Source organism: Anopheles stephensi, chromosome 3 (genome assembly GCF_013141755.1).
Source record: "Anopheles stephensi strain Indian chromosome 3, UCI_ANSTEP_V1.0, whole genome shotgun sequence".
In the NCBI taxonomy this organism is placed as follows: Eukaryota; Metazoa; Arthropoda; class Insecta; order Diptera; family Culicidae; genus Anopheles; species Anopheles stephensi.
The window spans coordinates 9658577-9681560 of record NC_050203.1 but is presented as its reverse complement, the minus strand read 5'-3'; the positions used below and the strand labels follow the sequence as shown (position 1 = coordinate 9681560).

The window sequence follows — 22984 nt, the reverse complement described above, 5'->3', positions numbered from 1 at the left end:
ACTAAAGCACAAAGTCCGGCTACAGCAAAATGCAAATGGGCACGATTTACACAAAACAATTTTAACATACTGTTTGAACACGTTCTTTAACTAAATGATGTAAGTCTAAGGAGTAGAATAGGCCCACAAGTTTGCAGTAGTTGTAGTAATTTTTAGTATTTAAAAAAATTACAAAGATAACTTCATAAAAAATAGTTAATTACTAATAAGTTGAGCTCAACATTTTTAGAAAGTTTTATAACAACTATTACCACTTCCCAAATGAGAATGATTTATATACTTTATGTACTCAACTAACTGTGAGTTTAAATTAAATTATTTTGTCCTTACTCACCATGTTCTCATTCCACTGTGCACTTCCACGAAAGCTTGCGTGCGAGTGTGTTCCTTGCAACTTGTGGGCCGTTTCTACTCCTTAGCCGGAAGTAATTTTTTGCACACAGATGTGCTTTCCAACGCCACTGACACACTCACAGATGTTTGATTGCCTTAGAAGAATTTAGGTTCAATTTTTACAACACAAAAGCTCACCCTTTAGGAGAGAAGTGTACATTAAACTTACCCCTATACCTACTACATCACGTCGTAGCATATGAATGCAAAGCTAATGTTATTTTTACGGTTCCTTCCATCTGCAACACTACACCCCGTCCCGTCGTTCAAATCGTCCTGCCGCCACCTATGCGCCTGTGCTTCCGAAACTCCATCTTACTAGCTCATTAAATACCAGCAGACCTGCAACGAGGCAGAGCTGCTGAATGAGCGCGTAAAGCAAACGGAACGCGAGCTGGCGAACATTAAGAAGGAGGCCAACAACTATCAGAACATGCTGCAGCAGTCCCAGGCACAGTATTTGGTGCTGGAAAAGAAGTACAGCCGGGTGAAGAAGATACTGCGCGATTATCAGCATCGGGAACGGGATATGGTAAGTTAGCGGCAGATGATTGGTGCTAGTGTTTTGTGAGGCTCATGAACCGATTTTTACTCCTCTTTTTTCAGATCCAATTCCAAGAGTATTACCTGCAGCACCTGCAGGAGAAAGACACCGAGTACAATGCACTGGTAAAGAAGCTCAAGGATCGTGTCATCAGTCTCGAGCAGGAGCTGCAGGAAACGCAACGAAAAGCCGGCTTCCCGGTGATACTGCCGTACGATAGTGCGAGCCTGAAGCTGACGCCTCAGATGTCGCGCCGTCAGCCACCCAAACCCGTCTTCCAGAAGCTGGAAACGGATCTGTCCGACACCGAGTTCAGTGATCTTTCGCCCGACGGTGAGGGCGAGGACGGTAAAACGGCCACGGTCGAGCGTAAGGTGCCTCCGTCGACGAAGGACGATGATCTAGACGTTGCCGTGCCGCAGCACGAACTGTTGGACAATTCGCTGAACAAGGGGAAAAGTGATCTAGTGGCGCGAGGTGGACTGGCGAAGCGTAATCTTCCCGGCAAACGAAGTCACAGCAACAGTGGATCGGATTGTGCGTTGGATGAGAGCGACGAGGAGGGTCACATGACGCGAAGCACAACCGGCGGTACGGAAGGTTCGCACGAGTACAGTGGACTGTACAGTACGCCGCAGATTGTGAATCGTAAGGTGGCCACGCTCAAGGGAGAAGACTCCGGTCCGCCAGTGTACGCTCAGGTAAACAAGGAGCGAAGTTCTGGTGGAGCAGGACATCCAGACCAGCAGCAACACACAACGATTCCGAACATTTATCGGGCCGCTGTTGGGTCGGACAATGGGAAGCTGAACTCGAGCTACGGCTCCGATCTGAACGCTTCATCGTACGACAGTGATCTCGGTTCGTCGACGGATAAGCTGAAGGATAGTGGACTGTCGAGCGATAGCTGGATGTACCCGAGCAGACGGCCGAAAGGGTTGAAGGGTATTACGCCACCGCTGCTAGCGGAGCAGCTGAAGGAACGGCTGGCGGAGCGAGAAGGTCGTCGCGGATCCGGCGGTGGTTTGATCGATGATGGATCGTCGCGAGACTCGAGCGACGATTACTCCGAGATCAATCAACAGCAAAGGCACATCAGCCCGGCAGCTTCGTTGTCGCAAAATTTGCTGGTGGAAATCAAGAAAGCGGTCCACGAAGCACAACCGAAAGGTAATATGCATCCCTCACTGTCTGTTGTTGTCTGTTCTATTCACTGGTTGTGGTTCAGGAAAGTGCATGTCTGGACCAATTTACTGTGTGACACGTTACTCTCTGTGTGTGTGCGTATGGTTTTCTTTGGCGATTGGCAACAATCCCGTTTTCATTTCGCGTGCCTCTAGTCAAAAGCCAAAAGATAATTGTAGATTCTTTTGGTTTTTCTTCTTTTTTTTCTTGGCTTTTTCTCTCTTTCTCTTCCCGTTTCGTCCGCAGTGAAAAACATACTTCCACAAAATTTATCTCCTCCAGGCGGTAACGGTCCATGGCAGCAGCAGCAGCAACAGTCACAGCAGCAGCAGCAGCAGCAGGGTCAGTCTACTAGCGGTGGGCCGGCGGCAGGATCACAGGGACCTCCTTCACCGTCAAGCGTATCGAGCGGATCGACGTCACCGGGCGCCTACTCACCGAGCCGTACGCTCGATCTGTCCGGTTCTACGTCCAGCTTCTCGAGCGATCGTATCCGCGATACCCATCAGTGGAAAAATGGTCCCGTCGAAGAGTGGTCTAACGAGCAGGTAATGTGTCTTGTAGTGATGGGCAAAATGATGGTTTTGGAAATTGAATCCGAAACCAATTTCGGAACCGACTCCGGAATCGGAATCGGAACCGTCACTAATGTCTTGCACATAACATTTTCCTTTTTTTCTCGAATCAATCGAACCTTTCCATTCCCAAACCAGGTGTGCCAATGGTTGCTCGGCATCGGTCTCGACCATCATATACCGGCCTTTATGCAGCACTCGGTCGAGGGTGGCGCACTGCTGCAGCTTGACAAGCCCGACTTTAAAATTTTGAACGTGGGCGGCGATGACAAGAAGCTGCTGAAGCGCAACATCAAGGAACTGCGACGATTAAACGAAAAGGAACGGAAACAGAACGAAAAGGAGCGACGCGAGCGGGAAAAGCTGTTCAAAAAGGCGGAAAAGAAAGCGGAAAAGGAGCAGAAGAAGCGATACCAGAAGTAAGGTGAACCACACCCTTCCCGGGGAAGAGAGAGAGAGAGTAAGAACACGAGTGATTGTTTCTTCGGAAGACTTGCATTTAGAAGGGTACTCGTCTGGGGCGTTAGTGTAATTGAGGTGAGGCGGAGCCATTTGTGCTTGGCAAAATGACGCTAGGCAGGGAAGTGGATTTTGGAATAAGTTTTAAGACTCACACACACACGCACGACTCGATCCGGGTGGGATTATCGTCCGTTTTTCGCGGTACCACCCCACACACACAAAATAGTGTATTTAGTTAATTGTACAAGTTACTGTGTTTATTTTTCTGTGAATATTATCTAAAAGTAAGGTATTGCTTTACCTTTTTGTGTCACACGATAAACGCAATCGGGCCGTTACTTTTTTCAGTTAGGTTTTTCATGTGTTTCTTTTTTGTTTCTTTGTGTTTTGCCCTCTTTTTGCTGTGTTAAAGACGTGTGCAGTGTTTTCTTATTTAAGCATTCGTTTTAATTATAATTACGTATGATAGGTTGGCGTTTTTTTTTTGCGTGTGTGTTTGAGTGTGTTTTCTATAATTTATTTATTTAAAATTGATAATTTTGCATGTTAAATGCGATTGTTCCTCGGCGCGTTACTGAGAGAGCAAAGAGAAGAGAGATAGAAAGAGCGAAAGAGTAAACCACATTCTGTGCAAAGACTCAAAGCATGCTAAGCTAAGCAACGGTTCTAGAACAAAAAAAAACACTAAAAATTAATCACAACGGTAGCTATGATCAAAAGTATCTTTAAAGTAAAGCAATTTGCCAGGCCAACTCTTTCTGGCTGCTCCGGGAAGGCCGAATGGTCGCATGTTTGTCGTGTTAAATGGAAGCCATTTTGTATTGGTGAGCTGTTAGTAATCCGGATCCATACAACAACAAGAGTGAGTGAACTATTCAGCGATAAAACAGGCAACAATGGCGGTATCTCAAGCAGGTAAACGATAGTGCAACAATTGTGACGAACGCGAGAGGGTGTGTGTGTGATGTAATCATTATTGATAGAACAGAAACTCCAAAACCGACAAACACGCGACTTGCGTGCATGGTGAGTGAGTGTGTGTGCGTGTGTCATAAGAATTAATCCCATAAAATATGGTGGACACCGTTGTATTGTGCAGCACCGATTTAAACCAAAACTCCTCCCCGTCAGGCACTCTACCACCACCACCACCAACTCCCTCTTTACTACCCTCCAGGTGCAACAAAAATGCACTTACACATCGTTGTAGTGAATTAGAATAGGTGGAAATCAAACAAAATGGTAGCTAAAGCGGATAGCTTTATTTGCAAATCCTCAGTGTAAGTAACAGGACGACGACGATGGCCACGCGTCGAAACACTCACAGACACTCACACACACAAGCATATGGTATATTAAGCATTAGGTATAGAAGATTCTCGATCCGTTTGCGGCAACAACAATCCGAAGTTGTTGCAAACGGGTGAACGAAAAGAGAGAGAGAGAAAGAAAGAGATAAAGGAAGCGGAAGAGGATATAGGGAGATCACACAATAAATTGTGACAGTCGAATGGTGTTTTGTTTTTTTTTTCGTTGTTTTACTTTCTTCTTTATTTGCTTTATATTTTTTAAACAAATTTCAAACTTTTACTTTATTCTTCTTTCGATTTATTAATTTTCTTCCCAGTTTTCTATGTTCTTGCACGGTACTATACGGACGGTAGTACACATTCCTTTGTGACATCATTCGAATGGCAAATTGCGCAATGAGGGTAGCATTTTACGAGCTGATAGCGCGTGGTGTGGCAGTTTTCCCCCCCGCCATCTGTTGCCATATTGCGAAGGGGGCCCGGCCTATCGAATCGCGCCGCCATTAACCTTTCGACATATTGTTCCGGGCAGATGTGGTGTTGGCTTTTAGCGTTCAGCATCACCTTTTTTTTCGTTGCTGTATTTTTTGTGTTGTTGTTGCTCCTGTTAGTTCAACAAAACCTCACAGTGATTTAATTGTTACGCGTCTGACCTTTAGGGATGGTATACCGGACATCCATCCATCCCATGCCGTCTGCCGGTTGATGCCGCTGACGAATCAGTGCTGACCTGCGGCGGATGTCGATCGGCGGTCGAATCGTTGATTAGGAAAATAATCTGCCGCCGTTTGTAAACAGTCGTGTGCCACACGCTGACATGGCCACAGTTATGACAGGCATTGTGTTGCATAGCGTCACACAGGGAACAGTGCTTGTGAACGGCCTTAGCATAATTTTGCCGCCCGTGCGATGAAGCTTTATTTTGCGTATCATCAATTAGACTGGTGGACGTTTGCCGATGGACTCTGGACGATTGTGCAGCTCCAGTTCGAACGTGGTTGACATGTTTAGAATGCAAAGTACGGGCTGCAATCCGTTACGATTTCGCGTCCCTGATAGGTGAAGCAAAGGCTGACGCAACGTTCATCCGTGGTCATTTATAAGTGAACAAATTATGCGAAAAAGTCAAAGAACAAATTCTTATAAAATGTAGAACTTTAAATCCACCGCCAAAATTTAAACATACCATGATGATAAACTACACCCATACAGAAGCAACACTTCGTCGGGCTCGACAGGGATGGCAACCGAAATAGGGAAGCCAGCGGAACCGATACAACTATTAGATGTCGAATCGAAACAGAACGAGAGATGCAAAAGCAAACCAAATGATAAACCCCTCAAAAACCAAGTTGTCCAATTTTTGTACGTCGGAGTTGTCCGTTTTGAACACACATTTTTGCTCCACAGCAGCAGAACCACACACACACACATTGTATGAGATCTTCCCACGTGTTTGTTTTTTGAAGAAAAAAAAAAGAAGCTGGAAAGGCAATGAAAATATCCCAGAACCAATATCTACACAGAAACAGATAAAATGCTCATTTGATATTAAGTGAATTTAAGGGAGGAGGGCCAATATAATCAATGGAACAAAAGTCGACGAGCCGAATTGGAAGATGCCTCTTTCAAGTACACATTTTAAGAAATTTAAGAAAAACCCAACACATGAACACACCTTTTTACCCTTTTCTTACTTCAACTCTCTACCATTACGCTATCTCTAGAAAGGAAAGTTAAAATTATCATACATGAACGCGTGAAGTAGAACAAATGCGAATGAGAAAAGCCTAACATCGTCAGCTGTGCTAATCGTTCCCTGCAGTTTGCAGCGAGCGAGCGCCTAGCCAATGGAAATGCACCAAACCAAATGGAACTAAATGATTGTACACACAAAATGAATCGAATATATAAAATGATATAAAGAAAACCAGTAGAAACCAAAAGAAAATGGCGGTGAACGTAAGTACAACCGTTGCTCAATCGGATCGGATCGGATGATGTTGATGGTGCCGGAGGATTGAAGTTTGTGGGGAAGTGGTTCCATCAAAACGAAACAAAGGAAAAGCAGATAAACATGAAAACACATAAGTATTAATATGGGTAAAGAAGATAAATAAACGGAAGCATATACATACTACTCGTAAAACAAAATGGACGGCATGGATACGCATTGCGATGATCAGGAGCGAAAGTTGATGTGCATTGTAAACCCCCAATGATAAAATTAATTCAAAAATCATCATCCACACACACACATAAGAAAGCAAAACCATATAAAAAAACGGCAACAATAAACAAACAAACACGAATGGTAGTTAAATGGAACGATCGATGGTGTAGTAGTAGATTTATTCGTTTGGTGTGATACATAACATGGCGGCTTAGTAGTAGAACTATTCCTTCTTTCGTCCATTAGCCTCCGATCGGATGGTGCCGACAACACGCGTAACCAGCTCACAGATCCGTCCCTCCAGCTGACGCCCCACGTCCACAAACGTTTCGTGGCAGTGTTCTTCCTCCTCCTCGTAGCTCATCGTGCACATGTTGGTGATGAGGCTGAAGGCGAAGCACGTCATGCCGCAGTGCCGGGCCGTGATGATCTCGTGCACGGTTGACATCCCGATCGCATCAACACCGAGCAACGAGAGCAACCGTCCCTCGGCCACCGTCTCGAAGTTAGGTCCACCGACACAACAATAGACTCCTTCCCGTAAGATACTGCCCAGCCCGGGAACATGCTTGGCGGTATCTTTCGCTACCTGCAACATGCCGGGATCGTACGCTTTTGCCATCCCAAGAAACCGTGGCCCAAACCGATCATCGTTCGGGCCGAGCAGTGGACAGTTTCCCGCGAAACCCATCAGATTGATGTGATCCTTGATGAGCATAATGTCTCCGACGTGAAAGTTGTTGTTGATGGCACCGGCCGCATTGGTAGCGATCAGATGTGTACAACCGACCAGCCGCATTACACGCACCGGCATGGAACACTAAAAGAAAGGACAAAAAGTTACTACTTTTAAAGTAGAGTATTTGTAACCGTCGTCCGCCATATTGAATTTCAAAACAGTGACAGCAATTCAAACAACGCGCTGTCAACCTTGTTTACCTTCGTTTTAGACAACTGTCAAAACAGTTGTTTACCTTTTTCCCTAGTGAATAGCTGCGCTTCAGTTTAGTGAAGAAAATAATCCCTTTCCAGGGCATAAAACCGGATTCTAGGGTGTGTAAAGTAAAGTTCTTGCCCAAATGGCTGCACTTCGTTGCGTTTCCGTTTGGTGCGAAATCGAAAACAACAAGTGTTGTAAGCTTACCTTCGCCAGCGAGTATCCCTCGTAGTAGTGGAACCGGCCCTGCATACAAAGGACGGGCACGCCGGCCAGATAACCGAACACGAGCCGCCCCACGTGTCCGGGTACGGTCGAGACGGGGAAGTGCGGGATCGTCTCGTAGTCGAAGCTATCCACGTCGGTCAGCTGTTCGGCCAGGCAGCCCAGTCCCGAGCCGCATATGATTCCGCACTGGGGACGGATTCGCGTGCGGTCCAGCAGATAAGTGGCGATTTCCTGCACCATCTCGAAGCTACCATAGCTGGCCAGGTTGGTGTTTGTGAGCGACAAGAAGCAGGAGAAACAAAACAAAAGCAGGCTGATCACAAATAGGCGTTTGGTTGAGTGGTTTTAATTACTGCAACGACACGTCCTCCTGCACGAATCAGCGTCTGGCCGATGTGCTGCTGTGCGAGCTAGACGCAATCATCGCTTAGCGTAAGGTGAGCATAGTACCCTTCTGAATGTATCTGATTTATGAAACAATTACCGTACAGAGATCTTGAACGTTTATGAATAATTACTAATTTTAGCTCACAGTTTCTGAAGATAGAGGGAAGACTTCAGATATTCGTACATCTTATCAAGATGGTGATCCTAAAAGCAGCTCTACTATCTCCCTAAGCTAAGGGGATACAATCACTAATTCTTTATTTTAAAAGAGAAAGTACAACCGTGGAACGCACTTCTAAACGCTTTGTTCTGATTATGCTAATAATACGCTCCGACCTTGCCCTAGCGCACTGCTCTAGACTGATCCGGTTGGCGTTCGGGGTTGCTTTTTTCCACTCTCCACCAGTGATATAATTTAAACCGTTACAGCCAGCCTTTTCCCCATCAATCATAAACCAGGGGAGAGGGCTTGCAATGGACCGTTAACGTCAACCGGAATGTATCACTGCGCGCCGGACCTTTGTTTGAACGAGTTGTCGAGTTGCGGTGGAATGCCATTTGAAATGGAAACGATCGGGCAGCCCGATTCTGACTAAACACTCTACCGTACCCAGCAATATCCTGCACCGAGCTGCTCAATCCGTTGATCCGCTTGCCAGATGGCTTTGTTTTATTCGGCTGCTGCTGCTGTCCGTTGGACACTTCATTAACTGTCGCAGCTCGATTCATCTCTAATTTGATTTAAATAGTACACTTCTTTGTTTGTAGCACTTAATAGTACAACGATAAAGAACTTCACTGTACACACACACACACGCCAGACTTGAACACTTTGAAGCACAGTTGAAGTTCGTTTAAAGTTCGCTCACGTAGGTAGATCCTCGGCCAGAACAAACCACCGTTCGCGGTGCCCGATCGAATGCAAGTGACTGAATAATGACGGTGGAACAGAACCAACCGTCCAGGGCAGCTCCAGTCCAGCGACAATCTGTGCTGGTGTTTGTGGTGCGAGATGGGCAGCAGGCGTGTTGGTTGAAGCTGTTGGAACTGCGTGGAATGTTATGGCTTAACCCGCTGCAAACCTCCAGCCTCCAATGTTTGTGTTCGATGATAACGTTTTTCTATGAGAATGTTGGTCTTTGGTCATCAATTGGTTCGGAAGTTTTGCTGGGGAATTCTCCAATTCGCTTTATATTTAAATAATATTTTTGCAAAAGAAGTTTTTATTCAATGGTTTCGTTCACGAGCGAAAATGAATTAAATTAAATTTTCAAAAATCATTTAAAATATCCCCAAAAATAGCATGCTATAATGATTTTTATAGCACTCATTTCGTTTTTATAGCACGCTTCCTAGCTTCCCATAATCGAATGGAAAAGTTGCTAGAACTCGTTGCAATCGCCTCTACTTCTCCTTCATTTTATTCTTCCGCTTCCTCCGATTTTGCAACATAAAAGCACCGATTCCTTTCATCCCGTCCGACTGGGCTAAACTGCCCAATTTAATGGCATCATCATCAGAAACAATTGCTTCCGACCGAACCCGATGGTTCGCGAAGCACGGGCAAAGGATCGGCGGCGTTGGCGGGTTTTATCAGCTGCTGCCACCTAAATGGTTTCAATGGTTTGACCATTTGGAGCGTAAACGGTTTGCGCGATGCGCTTCGAGTTCGTAGACCGTGTTCGTGGGGTCATTGTCAACGCGCCGTTGTGGGTCATTGGCGATGTTCCTAAATTGAGTTATCGTCGCTCATCGTGCCAATTGGTACGAAACCGGAATAAACTGCTGGTTGAATTGAGTGGGAAGAGAATACAAAACTTTTTTTTACAAAAAATTGTTTATTTTAAGCATTCTTTTAAATTGTTTTTTTTTTCTCTTCTAACCTCATAACTTGCTTTTAGTAGAAATTTACAATATTCTAGTTTTTTTTTTAATTTTCTTTACAGTCTATAGCACTCGTGTGGATTTCTGGGGATGCATTATACCTAGCTATATTACGATTAACCTTTACCTAAAGCTATCTGTATAATTGTGTTATCTAAGTTAAGGTGACGCTTACAGCTACCGCACGCTCACTGTCTGTCTGTTTTTTTCCCCCGGTCCACATCTACATTTGCTCCCTTTACTTCTTCGCCTCGTAGTGAATGTGCTTCACGATGCGGCTCACAAACTCGCCCAGCGTCTTCTCCCGGTTCTTGCCGACACCGACAATACTTTCGTGACAGTGTTCCTCCTCCTCCTCGTAGCTCATCGTGCACATGTTGGTGATGAGGCTGAAGGCAAGGCACGTCATGCCGCAGTGCCGGGCCGTGATGATCTCGTGCACGGTTGACATGCCGATCGCATCGACACCGAGCATGGCCAGCATCTTCACCTCGGCCACCGTCTCGAAGTTAGGTCCACCGAGACACGTGTACACGCCCTCGCGAAGCTCGTTCTCGATTCCGATCTGCCGTGCGATCGTTTTCGCCGTCTGGATCAGCTTCGGATCGTACGTGTTGGCCATACCGAAGAACCGTGGTCCGAACCGCTCATCGTTCGGTCCCTGCAGCGGATTGTTACCGGCAAAGCCCATCAGATTGATGTGATCCTTGATGAGCATGATGTCTCCGACGCGGTACTTGGGGTTAGCTCCACCCGCTGCATTGGTCGCGATCAGGTGCGTACAGCCGATCAGATGCATTACACGCACCGGCATGGAACACTGCAGAACGAGCGAGAATTTTGGATTAGAATTTCGTGATTCTGCTCAATCAAGGACGCAAGGAGCTGCCTACCTTAGCGAGCGGATAGCCTTCGTAGTGATGGAACCGGCCCTGCATACACATAACCGGCACGCCGGCCAGATAGCCGAACACAAGCCGCCCCACATGGCCGGCCACAGTCGAGACGGGGAAGTGGGGGATCGTCTCGTAGTCGAAGCTGTCCACGTCGGTCAGCTGATCGGCCAGCGTGCCCAGTCCGGACCCGCAAATGATTCCAACCTTCGGGCGGAGTCCAGTACGCTCTAGGAGATAAGTGGCGATTTCCTGCAGCGTGTCGTACGTATACCTGTTTGTCGTGGGTTAGAAAGAAGCGAAAGGCAAACGATTAAACGTGGAAGGTCTGAGAGATGCTGACGCGCGAGGTGAGAACCAATTTGCTATTCACTGTCTCAAAATTGATGCCCTTAAGGACCTTACGGAAAAACCGTACAGCTTTCACTCGCAAGAATTGCGTTCTAAGGTGCTCTATCGCAAACAACAAAAAGAAAAACCGCAAGTCGGCGAAGAAAACCACTAATCACCTGCCGAAGGCTGGGCAAACACAATTACGCTGCACCGTTATCAGCAGGTTCGCTTCCCTTCCGAAACCTGCCCGTTGCCATAATGGCGGCGTATATGCGTCCCTGGTGCGCGATGACCCTGGTGATCGTTTCATGGGGGCACGATCGCCATCGTTGACGCGCTGTAGTCAATCGGCAACAATAATCGGCCAACCGCCAGCATGTCGGTGTCTTCAGCACGACACCTCGGGTTTGGACATGCCAAACAGGCTCTCACAGCCTAAGTCGTTGCTGTTATTCCCATTTCTTAAACACGACGAACATTCTCGATGACAACGGCTGATAACGACGGCGACCGGGTGGGCGACGAATCAATTCGAGATTTATTATGGCCGACACCACGACCACGAACGTATTTGCGAATGTCGTCGCATCAGCGTCGTTTGGTGGGCTGATAATTTCATATGCCCGGCGAGGCAAGACAGATTCGTTCGCCCAGGGTTTCTGAAGCCGCCTGACCCGACGGGGTCAAAAAACATTGGCTAGAGTACCCAACTTTCTTGGAAGCTGAAAATCCTAGCGATGCTGAAGCCTTCTCCGACAAGGATTAGAATGCCCTCTCCGGAGCTAATTCTAGAGACAAGGTCTCAAATTCTAGAAATTCTAGAACAGCCTTGCCAAAGCTAGACCATGCCGAGCAATCCATAGCAGACTACGCACCACATTAATCACTCGTCGATCGATACCCTTCTCGGGAGGGTACTACGTGCACACGGACACCAAACTCGGCACTTGCATGTTTTCCACGCACTATCCAACATCGGGATCATCTTTCCCTGTTTCGCACGTAGCCCACACACACACACACACACACACTGGGAGGTTCCGGTTTCTGCCAGAAGCCATGCGTGTTGTCATCGCGTCTTAGCGGACTTACCCAACGTGTTCGGTGCGTGGCATATGGAAGGGACCGCTCGTAGCCGCCTTTTGCTGGTAGGTTTCAGCAGCCGGGCACCCGTCGAACCCATTCCGGTTCACGTTCGCATGTCCATTTTGAACGTGGTGATGACCGTTCGTCGCAAGCGAAGCACCAGAACCGTTCGAAACACCGTTCGGTACTCCGTTGCCATTTTGAAGGTAACTAAACTTGCTCATCTTTCCTTGCTCTTGCTCACTTCCCTATGGTCTCTTAATTTTAGAGCTTAGTTCCTGCTTGTAATAGAGACACTTCACACACAAAAACTGTCGAAGAAACGCTTGGACCGAGCTACAATGGCAAGCCGAAAGCGAACTTGAACCAGAGCTTCCTGCAACTGCTGAACCGTACACTGTCGCACCTCGATCGCTAGTGACGGTACGCGTCGCCGGGTGATAGCATCAAACCTTCCAACACACCGCACCCGGGGACCCGATGGTGAGGCCGACGATGGCGCGCATGTTTTCGCGTGACGGACTCGAACATTTGGGAAAGGGCGATGTGCCGGTGTGTGCATGGACGAGCGGTGGTGTTTGCGCTGATTGCAACGGTAGAAAGCCACGGCGATAGGAGGACCCAGGACCAGGACAAGGGTGGATGGTAATTATGAAAAGAGGATGATGATGATGATGATGATGACGCTCTTAAGTAATGGTGTTGTTGTCGCTCACCACCGGACGAAAAGGGACTCCAAAGCCGAAAGGGAGGCTCATGATGCATTTCGATGGATGCATCTCAACACAGAGACTTGGCTGACAACCAACCATTCGGCCATTTATCGATGGAGTGGGAAGGATGGCCGGGGGAGGGAGTTCAGTTTGAAGCAGTTTTGGATGGCACGCGCACGACAGGAAGTGTTGTACAGTTTGTTTGGTACCGATCCCCGTAGCAGATCCGATCAGCTTGAACGAGTTTGTCTGTCGCGGAAACCGTTCACTTGTACGGTGGCAGTGGATTTTTTAATCGATTTGCGAATTTTAATTCTCTTTGTTTTGTTCTACCTGGGTTGTGGAATGCAGAATCGTTACAGTTCTTTGTGTCCCACTGTAGGTTGTGGCCGCGTAACTTCAATAGCAAAGGCGGAAGTGATTTTTAATGTTCAAACCCAACACTCAGTAGACATCTCGTCCAGCTAGATGCTACCGAGTTCCGCTGTTTGTTTACTCGGCGCTCAACGAATCAGAGAGTTGAGCGTTGAGATGTCCTAAACCGCGGCTCCGTGAGCCCATCACGCAAAATAACATGTTGTTGTGCAAGATGAAAAGACGTCACGCGATCAACAAGAACTGGAACTGGAAGCGATAAGGACCGGGCAATAGAAAAGTCCGAACAGAATAGCTCAAGGTTGAAGAAAATGGCCTCACCGTAAACCATTTTCTTTAAGGATATGGGACCGATCGCAGACCCACCGACACGTGATCGTGATGTGGTATAGCGGCACAATATTATGGCTATTCGATGGGCCCCCTTTCGACGGCCTTATCTTGGCGATCGTTTAGTAAACAATTCAGCCTAACCGGGGGGTCATCCTGGTGCCTGCCTGCTTGGAGGATGTCATGATCATCAGCAAAACACCGGACTGCAAGAATGCAGGAAACAACAAACAGGGTGATGCAACTAATCGGGTTTGTTTTCCATGTTTGTGCCTACCTACCAACCGTCCGATGTCTTGTAAAGGGAAGAAAGAAGTCTAGAATCCTTTCTACGTTAGCCGTAAATCCGTCACAGCTGATAATAGTACGATCACTTGCTTTATTTTCCTGAGGCATTTTTGGACACTTGTTTTGATTTGTTGAGAACACTTGTCTGTGATGCGCCATTTTGCCATTCTAATGTCTCCGGAAGCTTGTCGACTATTCCAGAGCAAGGGAGAAAGATAGAGTAGCGTCCAGAGAGATAGAGTAGCCCTCTGTGTTTACTAACTTTGGCCCACGATCAGGAAGCAATATCTCCCGTACTTCAATTAAGAGTCATCGTCTCCAATTCCAATTTCCCCGAGAGGGACTTTATAGCACTGTCGGACAGCGGTTGCCAAGCCCTTCACCCCGATTGGTGTAGTAGGGTAGTTTGCAAAACACATTTCAACTACTACCTAGTAACACCGGGCAAATGACCATGATTGGGGCTTGTTTGTGTGCTCGGTCGGTGATTGCTCTCCACGTTCGACTCGGTCGCTGCCTTCATGCTCTATCCCATCGTGCAATTCCGATGCAGAGCAAATTAGCCATCGGAGCTCGGGCACACTGGCACACTGGGCCTGTTGCTTAATGGCTTTCCGATGCTCTGGCCCTGGTACCCCCGAACCAAAAGTGCATCGCCGACAATTGTGCTTGCCGTGCTGGGCCGGCCTTGGTCCGGCCACTCTTTTCAGTCCAGCAGGACCTTGAGCGGTTGGGGCATCACAAAGCAGGCCCAATTATCTCAACCATCACCCTCACCATGTTTCACTCGTATTCCACAAACGTGACACTTTCTTTGCACTTGGCGTGATACTTACATTCGGCTCACGCCCTGCTTGCTTTCGTTGAAGGTCGCCATTTTGTTGCTCAAGGAGCTAGACAGTTTTGGAAGAAAAAAAATTTAAAAGCTTCTGGAAGCTCACTTTCACCGGGCGCCGAAACGAGCTGCTGGAACCGTTGTAATGTGATTGGTAAGATTATCGATAGCTTAGTGCAATCACTTTCACGCACGATCTTATATTTATAAGACCCGGCGTCCAGCGGGTGGTTTGCATGCAATCTCGTACTCTTGATCAAGTTTACAAAACTCGTAAAGTTATTTGTTTGACTTTTTGTTACCACCATCACCACCACTTTGGGGGGGGGCTCCCTTTAAGGGTTCGGTAGCGTTGGGAAGATGGAAGAGGTTATGAATTCTCGGGCAAACGCTCTAGACGATCCTAACACAAGCCGAGCGATTGATTCGGTTGCCGTTGATGGACGGTTTGGAGCGAGGTTTGGAAGAGGGGGGGGGGATCAAATCAAAAACAAACGATCGTCGGCATGGTGTTGGCGGCATGGTTACCGATGACATCGGCGATCGTACGACGCGTCAGGGCGGGCACGGTCTCCATCCGCCCTAACGTACGTCAGCAGCCGCCGCGTTGATGGTTGTAGCCAACGACTGTAGGAAACTCAGCAACTGATAAGCCGCGATCGGCTAGCGTTGTCCGCGCTCCTTTCCCCTTTCGTCTGGGGGTGTTAGTAGGTGAGTGAGGTGAGGCTTCAGAAAGCATGGCAAATGGAGGCGGAAACACGTTACAAGTCTCGCGACTTTGACTGATACCGCGTGTGCGGTGCGGTGATAGGACGGCGCTATAGGTAGGATGGGAAAAACACAAGCCACAAGAATTTACGACCGTCCAGGACTCTTTACTTATTACTGCTGATTTTCCTGTTCAACAACCACCACCGCTGATTGCGGGCTTGTTCTCTCTCTGCACGGCTCATTAAGCACGCAAGTGCATCGCAAGATCTGCAGGTTGCTGCCTATGACCGTGGTCTCCGTCCGTACCGTCATCAGCTGGAAACAGCGGCCATGTTCTACAGCGAGCTTACCGTTTTCGCGATGGCAACTTCAAACCATGCGCCCGGCTTATCAAAAAACCCCACCGGCCCAAATAACGATCGTCCGAAACATCGAGAGAGAGAGAGAGCAGCTCAAGAGGTTGAGGAGGAAAACACTTGTTTTTCAAAACCAGGAAGAACAACAAAAAAAGCACATGTACTTGTGTGTGCGTGTGTGTGTGTGTGTTTTGCATGTTCGTCACGCGCGGCTCACGAGTTTAAGATAGCGGAACTAGGAACGTGGACTTGTGTAGTCCACTAGCATCGAAGTGGCTCACTGGTCGCCATATTACTCCTCTTAGCTTATTGGGCGCGAAGGATCATTCGTTGGGGATCTCCAATCAGTTCACCGAACATTGGAAATGCATTGAAAGCGATCGGGGAGGGGGTTTTTTTTTTTGTAAAAGATGATCATCTTCCAACACCAGAATAGTAAACAAACTCGCCCGCAGCATCATCTTCAATGGACTATCTGTTGCTCTTGCAGAGCTAATGACGATCTGAGTGATGCACTTATTTTGTCGTAAACAACGCCGGCCGATGATGCCACAGCTATGATCGCTGCGAGTGACGTCCGTGGGAGCAAAGACAGGGAGGGGTAGAAGCGTTTTAAGTGAGTGAGAAATGGAGCAAAGCGCAATACTGGTAGTTGCTGGGAGGGAATAGTTTCGAATTTCTCCGAGGGGTTGAACCAGTGACTCGGGATTCCGGATGTATGGAGGATGAACGTACCCCAGCGTATGCTTCTTACACTGGTAGACAAGTTTGTTTGTCACAATTCTTCTATTCAACATTAGGTCCATATGGATGTATATTCATCTCCGCCGTGTCTTTCTAACGCGCTCACCAAACTAGCGTACACTATCATTTCATTTTGATTGCATGTTGTCTATGGTTATACTAAAATTACAAGCTGTGCGGTGTGTATACAAGGACGACGGACCTGGTGCAAAACAGTGCCAGAGGAGTAAACCCGACTATACCCGCTATAACGACATCCGTAAAGAGGACCAAGAAAATGGGAGGAATCTGGAACTCTGGAACGTACGCTCGCATCTTCCCTCTCAGTTTGGTCATTCGACCTCAAAAACCCGTAATGGCGGATACACGCCTCTCCCTATCATTATCGCCGTGCGCCGTGCCTATACTATCATTACCATCGTTAAGCAGTATGAGTGAGTGGTGGTGAGTAGGTGCTATCATTTCACCAGCCTCGGTACCGAGTACGTGCGTGCGGACGACATTGCTCTATGGGCGAAGAAAAAGAAAAATCCGTACAACATTGATGTAACCTAGAAAAGGCTCGCGTAGTAGTAGTAGTAGTGGTAGTAGTTGGAACGAGGTTGGTATGAGATCACAAAATCACAAAATCTGTTGGAATGTGTTGGTTTCCGTTCGCGCAGCTTTAATGATGCTTAGCGCCCTCCGAAGACTCCTGGCCCGGTGGTGGAGTGTACAGTTTCGGCAGCTCCGACTCCAGCCGCAACAGCTGGACGTACGTTTTTAGCTTCATGGTGGCACCTGGCCCAACGCCGACTCCCGCCCCCATCCCGTCCGCATCGTTCGTTGCCGTTTTGACGAACGTCGAGTAGTACGACACGAGTTCCTGCGAACCGTCGTCGTCCAGGTCGGCGATGAGTAGCGAATTTTCCTGATAGTTGAGATCGGGCTGACAGAGCACCTCGGCCGGGTCGCCGTTGAGCGTTTCGCGACAGAACTGGATCACATTGCTTTGGCTCGTGTTCTCGATCTTGATGTAGCTCGAGTTGAACACGATCAGCTTGATCGTTTCCTTGAGGAAACGCATGCGCGTCCGGAACACGCCCGCCGGTCGGGTGGAGGATGACGATTGATTTTGGCCACGCGCGGACGAGGAAGTCTTCGAGATGGCGTCCAGCCCGGGCGGTCCTATCCAGGGTTGCTGGTGGATGAACCGCTGCTTGCTATCGTCGTCACCCACGCCGAACAGGGAGCGTTTGAAGCGTGAGCTACGATTGTCCGGATCGCGTTGACTCCATTCCCAGAACTTGATCACAAAGCCGTACATGGTGGATCGATTGTCAGCACCAAAGTTGGAGAATGTTAGGCGTACGGGTTGCATACCGTACAGCTGGCGGCCCGATACGTTCCACAGGAGCTCACCGGTGGCTTCCTCCGTTAGAAGCACCGAGGTCGAACAGTTCTCGGGACATTTGCCCCGGTTCTCGACCACCAGCTGCTTACCACCGACGTTCGTGATCGTACGCTGCTTCTCCGTGTTACGCCTCTGGCCGAAGAACTTGTGCTGGGGCAGGTCGGTGGGCATTCGACGCACTACGCGCATATCCAGTGCCTTCCGGTGGATAAGCTTGTACAGCTCCGGTAGTGATTTGGCTTTCTGCTGTTCGGACTTTTCCTTTACGCAGTTAAACTTCACGTTAAGCTCCTCATCCAGCATCAGCTTGTGGACGTAAAGACACTCCTTGACGGCGTAGGAATCGCCGATTGTGATGCCCTTGCGGCCGGATATCATAACCAGACGGTTGTGCTTGGTTTCGCTGGAACTCGTCACGAACAGGAGATCATGCACGCCATCTCCATCGACGTCCGGTATGAGAAGCGGGAAGTCTAGCATGTCGTTCTGCTTGCCACTGTTGCTTCTCTTGTTGTATCCTTCCGCATGCCACAGCCACTCGCCAGACAGTGGATCAATGCACTCCAGCTGACCAAACTCGTCCAGCACCAGACAATCTGGAGCACCGCTTCGATCCGCATCTAGCAGCGTGCAATCGATGCTCTTCGGCTCGTTGATCATCTGATCGTACCAGGCAACCTTACCGGAGCTACCGACCAGCGAGATAATTCCATTCCGCCGTCGGTAGGATTCGTCAAACTCGGGAAACAGCTTATCGCCCCGGTACATGAAGACCAGATTCTTGCTCTTACCGTGCACACCTTCGACCACGTTTATCACACCTTTCAGTTCGATCTTCTCGTAGTTTCGTATCCAATTTTGCGTTTTTACTCGTTCCGCACTGGAAGAAGGGAAGCGTGTGAGAACGTGTGAGATCCAAAACGGCGTAAGCTGGCACCCATCAACTTACCGTGCCGGACAAGACAGCTCATCGGAACACGGGATAATCCAAAGAAATATTACCACCGCCAAGAAGCAGACGATCAACGACGCCACAAAGCAACACTTCCGCGGGAAGGACATTTTGTGATCCGGTATCGAGCCGGCCTCGTGCAAAATGGCCACATTATCCGCGTGGAATACGCCGCTCGCATCCTCCACATCGCTCGGGCTCGGTGGATAGCCCCCGTTGTACAGGGCAGCACCGCCATTTTCCGTCCCTGCCGCTGGCCGTAACTCTGCCACCGGTCGTCCCTTCATACCGTTCATCATGATCGCTGTCACAACACCGCCACCACCGTGCCCACCGCCCCTAATACTACCGCCAAACGTGCGTTCCGATATCCGCCGAACAGTTACCGTGGTGCGGTGCAGTAGCTCTTCTTCACTCTCCGAATCGGTCAGAGTCGTCTGTGGAAGAGGGGAGTATATACCACCGGACGAATCACTATTGGGCATGCTATGGACCAGACACTGTGGCGCGCGCGTGTGTGTGTGTGTGTGTAGAGATTGGATGGAATCATGCAAAAGCAACATTAGACGCCTTGCGACACACCGTGCTACCCTGCTCATCCTTTAATTACCGTTTGGAGACGTGCGTTGTTGGTTCCCTGGACGCTGCTGGACTGCAACAGTGAAGGAGCGAGTAGATGGTTTGTGGTGAGTGGCAAATTTACGACCAGCGACTACGTGGTTCCGTTGGGCGATTGACGACCCACGTCCACGCTGAACCCATCGTCCACCCGCTACACGATTCCTAACGCGATCGAATCTAATCAAATTTTAGCTTTCGCACAAATGAACTTGTTTATTATTCAGCAAATCGAGGACAGTGCGAAGCTATTGGAATGTTGTTTTGCTGTGTTTCTTTTTTTTCATTTTTCCCAGTGGATTCTGTGCACATGCGTGGATGCAACACATTTGAACTTCTTCTTTCTTGTTAGTCAGGTAAAGTGGTTGTGTATGGTTCACCGTTTAATTATTTGAAAATACTTGCAATTGCGGTGGTGCATGATGGATTTATTGAATTTTTTTTTAATTTGATTTGAAAATTTAAAAATAAATTAATCCACATTTAACGGCTAAAAGGTCTTTTTGTACGAGAGCCCTCTATATGTGAGAATAGAAACTACAACGTCATGACCAAAGCGAACCATCCGTTCCCTAGATTATTTGCTCGTTAATTCAGCTTTTGTGGGTTAAACTATTTCATTGAAATGTTAAAATTTGGTTAAATATTATCATGAAGCTAATCCATTCCTAAATTGACTAACATAACCACAATAAAAAAATCACAGAAGAATAAAAAATCATGTTGACATTTTTTGACAGTTCACTTGGTTTATAGGGTTGGGTGAAGTACTCAGCCGAGTTTCTTTTCTATGAAATACTGTTTTATTTCTCGCTTAATAAATAAATGTGTTCCATTTTTGATTGCTCGTACTACTATCTACATTTTGAAATATGTTTTGCTTTTTTACAAAGACAATTTTCATTATAAAAATCGAATAATGAAAAAACCTTTTACCTCGCTCGCCGATGTCCAGGAGCGTGCTCAGTGTGCGCGCGGAACCGTGCCGTGTCACAGGTTGACGTCTTCCTCCATCTTTCTTTTTGTCAAAGTCTCGGTGAACTAAACACGCGGTGCGTAAGCACGATTAAAAATATCGAAAAATGGGTCGTATGCACGCTCCTGGTAAGGGTATTTCCAAATCTGCCCTACCGTACCGTCGTTCCGTGCCGTCGTGGCTGAAGTTGAGCGCCGAGGATGTGAAGGAACAGATCAAGAAGCTCGGCAAGAAGGGCATGACTCCGTCGCAGATCGGCATCATCCTGCGAGATTCGCACGGTGTCGCCCAGGTGCGCTTCGTCAATGGCAACAAGGTTAGTTTTGACCCGTTTCCGGTGACCGCCGGTCGCCGGCAATGTTTGTGTGTGTACGTTTGGACGGTGAACTAATCGAGTGCGAATGGGGGTTTGTTGTTGTAGGTGCTGCGTATCATGAAAGCCGTTGGCCTGAAGCCCGACATTCCGGAAGATCTGTACTTCCTGATCAAGAAGGCCGTCTCGATCCGCAAGCATTTGGAGCGCAACCGTAAGGACATCGACAGCAAGTTCCGACTGATCCTGATCGAGTCCCGCATCCACCGCCTAGCCCGGTACTACAAGATCAAGGCAGTCCTGCCACCGAACTGGAAGTACGAATCGAGCACCGCTTCCGCTCTGGTCGCCTAAGCAGGAAAGAAGGAGGAAGGACGGAAGTGATACCGCGCGGGGAAGAGACGGACGGACCGGAATGTGCGAATGGAAACGACGCGCACTGATGGTCTGCCGATATTCAACTTCAAACGTGGGATGTTGAGAATGTAATAATACACAGCAGCTGGCATCTAGGATTGGAGTCAGTTTCTCTACAAAAAAAGCGAGTGTGTCTATCGATTGTTGTTGACGAAGCCGAAAAATGCCTATCAGCTTGTTGTGTGTTCGAGGTTCTGCTTGTACTGTGTGATGTTGCTGTTGGCTTTTAAAACGTGAACGATGGGCGCCGGATACCAGGGAATAGCTATAGCATTGCATAGAAAACCCTTTCTCACGGCACGACCGGCCATAGAATCCCTTCTGGGCCCTAATCTCGAGGGAAGGAGAGATCGAGAGCCGCCAATCATCCACAAGATCTCAAGCGGTTTAGGCAATCGAATATGTTATGCTTAACGCTAACACATTAAACAAGTAAAGAATATATCTAAACGTTCGAACTGTCCACAGAACTCGAAGGGAATTTCAAAACCACTAGGTCACATACACATAGCATGCAAGCCGGCCTGATAAAGGAAATTTAATAATGGCGCCAAAAGCTCAGGCTCGTAGGTCCTGTTTAGACCAACAGCACTCAGAAGGTGGTTTCCACCAAAAGGGTTCTTAGGACACAGAAGAATCAGCGGAAGCCTCCTCATACGGATAATGGCTGTGGAGGCTATGTATGGTTGTTTGTTGAATATCGTACCACACAATTAAATCTCTTCCTTGTTAGCGATCAGCGTGGAGCGGATTTACTAACAGCGTGAAGCGATTGTCAACACGTCGTCGTGACTCAGGACAAACCCCTCATCTGTTACCGGCTGGATTGCCTATTAAGTCAAGAAAGCAAGAAACGGCCAAAGAAAAGACAGAGAGAGAGAGACAGGCAGTGCTTAAATAGTTTTCTAAACCTATTCGAAACCTGACCGATGTCACATAGCCCTACGTGTACCGGCCCTTCGATAAGCACAATCGGTCACAATAGATCAACAACAAAGCAGCACGTCAGTCGGGACGGGTACAGATCGTCGTGATCTCGAATCGCATAGGTTCAGCGAACCACCGTTTGGCTAATCTATCCGGATTGATCATCGGTCCCAGCGCGCGAACAACGTAACAGCGTGCTGATAACAAAACAGCATGCTGCAGCAAACCGTAACAAACGCGACCCACTGAGCATACTGTGATAAGCCGGTTGTAGTAGAAGAAGATCGTTTTCGTCTGCATCACGTCTAGTCGGCTGGCGTGTCTGTGGTGGTCATCGGTGGATGCATCCTGTTTGCTTTTTCCCTACGACGCAGCGGACGTTACCATCCGACCCGTGTATCTTTATCCGTCTTTTTCGCCGTATTCTTGCACGGAATCTCCCATGAGCACCTTTTGCCGTAGCTCTGTATCTATGGTTGGCGGACACTCTCGAGGGATGAGATAAACAGTAGCCCAACCGGTGTGGAGGGATCATGTGGCAAATATAAACAGTCGCTTTCAGTGGAACCGTCCCCATATAATCCTCGTTAAGATGTAGGCTTTAAGAGTCTTTATTTACAACTCGATGAATGGAAGTTTCTGGTAG

General features: G+C 48.0%; 5 protein-coding genes across 19 annotated transcripts in view; 2 read left to right on the top strand and 3 right to left on the bottom strand.

Annotated features, from left to right (window-relative positions):
- Nucleotides 1-4390, top strand: part of LOC118513075 (neurabin-1) — a 58506-nt gene extending 54116 nt beyond the window's left edge. For all 13 annotated transcript variants that reach the window (XM_036058429.1, XM_036058428.1, XM_036058427.1 and 10 more), the window contains 4 exons: nt 716-925; nt 1000-2107; nt 2369-2670; nt 2836-4390. In XM_036058429.1, coding sequence (XP_035914322.1) covers nt 716-925; nt 1000-2107; nt 2369-2670; nt 2836-3120 — 1905 coding nt within the window. In that variant the 3' untranslated portion in view covers nt 3121-4390. The remainder of the gene's footprint in view (nt 1-715; nt 926-999; nt 2108-2368; nt 2671-2835) is intronic.
- On the bottom strand, nt 3545-9186 carry LOC118513083 (purine nucleoside phosphorylase-like). Its single transcript, XM_036058451.1, has 3 exons — nt 8805-9186; nt 7787-8063; nt 3545-7462 (listed from the first exon to the last, which is right to left on the bottom strand). The coding sequence occupies exons 1-3, from the start codon at nt 8921-8923 to the stop codon at nt 6866-6868; spliced, it is 993 nt and encodes a 330-aa protein (XP_035914344.1). The 5' UTR covers nt 8924-9186; the 3' UTR covers nt 3545-6865.
- Nucleotides 9187-10012: 826 nt separating this feature from the next.
- Nucleotides 10013-15119, bottom strand: LOC118513081 (purine nucleoside phosphorylase). 2 transcript variants are annotated; one of them, XM_036058445.1, is made up of 3 exons: nt 14933-15119; nt 10972-11245; nt 10013-10898 (listed from the first exon to the last, which is right to left on the bottom strand). In XM_036058445.1, the coding sequence occupies exons 1-3, from the start codon at nt 14971-14973 to the stop codon at nt 10317-10319; spliced, it is 897 nt and encodes a 298-aa protein (XP_035914338.1). In that variant the 5' UTR covers nt 14974-15119; the 3' UTR covers nt 10013-10316. The 2 variants fall into 2 exon arrangements, with proteins under 2 accessions (XP_035914338.1, XP_035914337.1); XM_036058444.1 differs by lacking the exon at nt 14933-15119 and adding an exon at nt 12397-12837.
- A 1629-nt stretch (nt 15120-16748) lies between these two features.
- Nucleotides 16749-20457, bottom strand: LOC118513076. 2 transcript variants are annotated; one of them, XM_036058438.1, is made up of 3 exons: nt 19698-20457; nt 19085-19587; nt 16749-19015 (listed from the first exon to the last, which is right to left on the bottom strand). In XM_036058438.1, the coding sequence occupies exons 2-3, from the start codon at nt 19570-19572 to the stop codon at nt 17407-17409; spliced, it is 2097 nt and encodes a 698-aa protein (XP_035914331.1). In that variant the 5' UTR covers nt 19573-19587; nt 19698-20457; the 3' UTR covers nt 16749-17406. The 2 variants fall into 2 exon arrangements, with proteins under 2 accessions (XP_035914331.1, XP_035914332.1); XM_036058439.1 differs by having other exon boundaries at nt 19085-19524; nt 19698-20454.
- A 255-nt stretch (nt 20458-20712) lies between these two features.
- LOC118513084 (40S ribosomal protein S13) lies at nt 20713-21535 on the top strand. The gene is made up of 2 exons (XM_036058452.1): nt 20713-20997; nt 21103-21535. Exons 1-2 carry the CDS (start codon nt 20788-20790, stop codon nt 21346-21348), a joined length of 456 nt encoding a protein of 151 aa, XP_035914345.1. The 5' UTR covers nt 20713-20787; the 3' UTR covers nt 21349-21535.
- Nucleotides 21536-22984: the final 1449 nt, after the last annotated feature.

Excerpts from the sequence above, each read along its gene's own strand:
- LOC118513083 (XM_036058451.1), bottom strand. The coding sequence starts at position 8,923 with ATGAATCGAGCTGCGACAGTTAATGAAGTGTCCAACGGACAGCAGCAG. Across the intron at positions 8,064-8,804 it reads TCGGTGCAGGATATTGCTGG|CTATGGTAGCTTCGAGATGG; the intron begins GTACGGTAGAGT and ends CAACCTGGCCAG. Across the intron at positions 7,463-7,786 it reads AGGGATACTCGCTGGCGAAG|TGTTCCATGCCGGTGCGTGT; the intron begins GTAAGCTTACAA and ends CCTTTCTTTTAG.
- LOC118513081 (XM_036058444.1), bottom strand. The coding sequence starts at position 12,614 with ATGAGCAAGTTTAGTTACCTTCAAAATGGCAACGGAGTACCGAACGGT. Across the intron at positions 11,246-12,396 it reads CCACGCACCGAACACGTTGG|GTATACGTACGACACGCTGC; the intron begins GTAAGTCCGCTA and ends CACGACAAACAG. Across the intron at positions 10,899-10,971 it reads AAGGCTATCCGCTCGCTAAG|TGTTCCATGCCGGTGCGTGT; the intron begins GTAGGCAGCTCC and ends CTCGTTCTGCAG.
- LOC118513076 (XM_036058438.1), bottom strand. The coding sequence starts at position 19,572 with ATGCCCAATAGTGATTCGTCCGGTGGTATATACTCCCCTCTTCCACAG. Across the intron at positions 19,016-19,084 it reads GAGCTGTCTTGTCCGGCACG|TGCGGAACGAGTAAAAACGC; the intron begins GTAAGTTGATGG and ends CCCTTCTTCCAG.
- LOC118513084 (XM_036058452.1), top strand. The coding sequence starts at position 20,788 with ATGGGTCGTATGCACGCTCCTGGTAAGGGTATTTCCAAATCTGCCCTA. Across the intron at positions 20,998-21,102 it reads GCTTCGTCAATGGCAACAAG|GTGCTGCGTATCATGAAAGC; the intron begins GTTAGTTTTGAC and ends TTGTTGTTGTAG.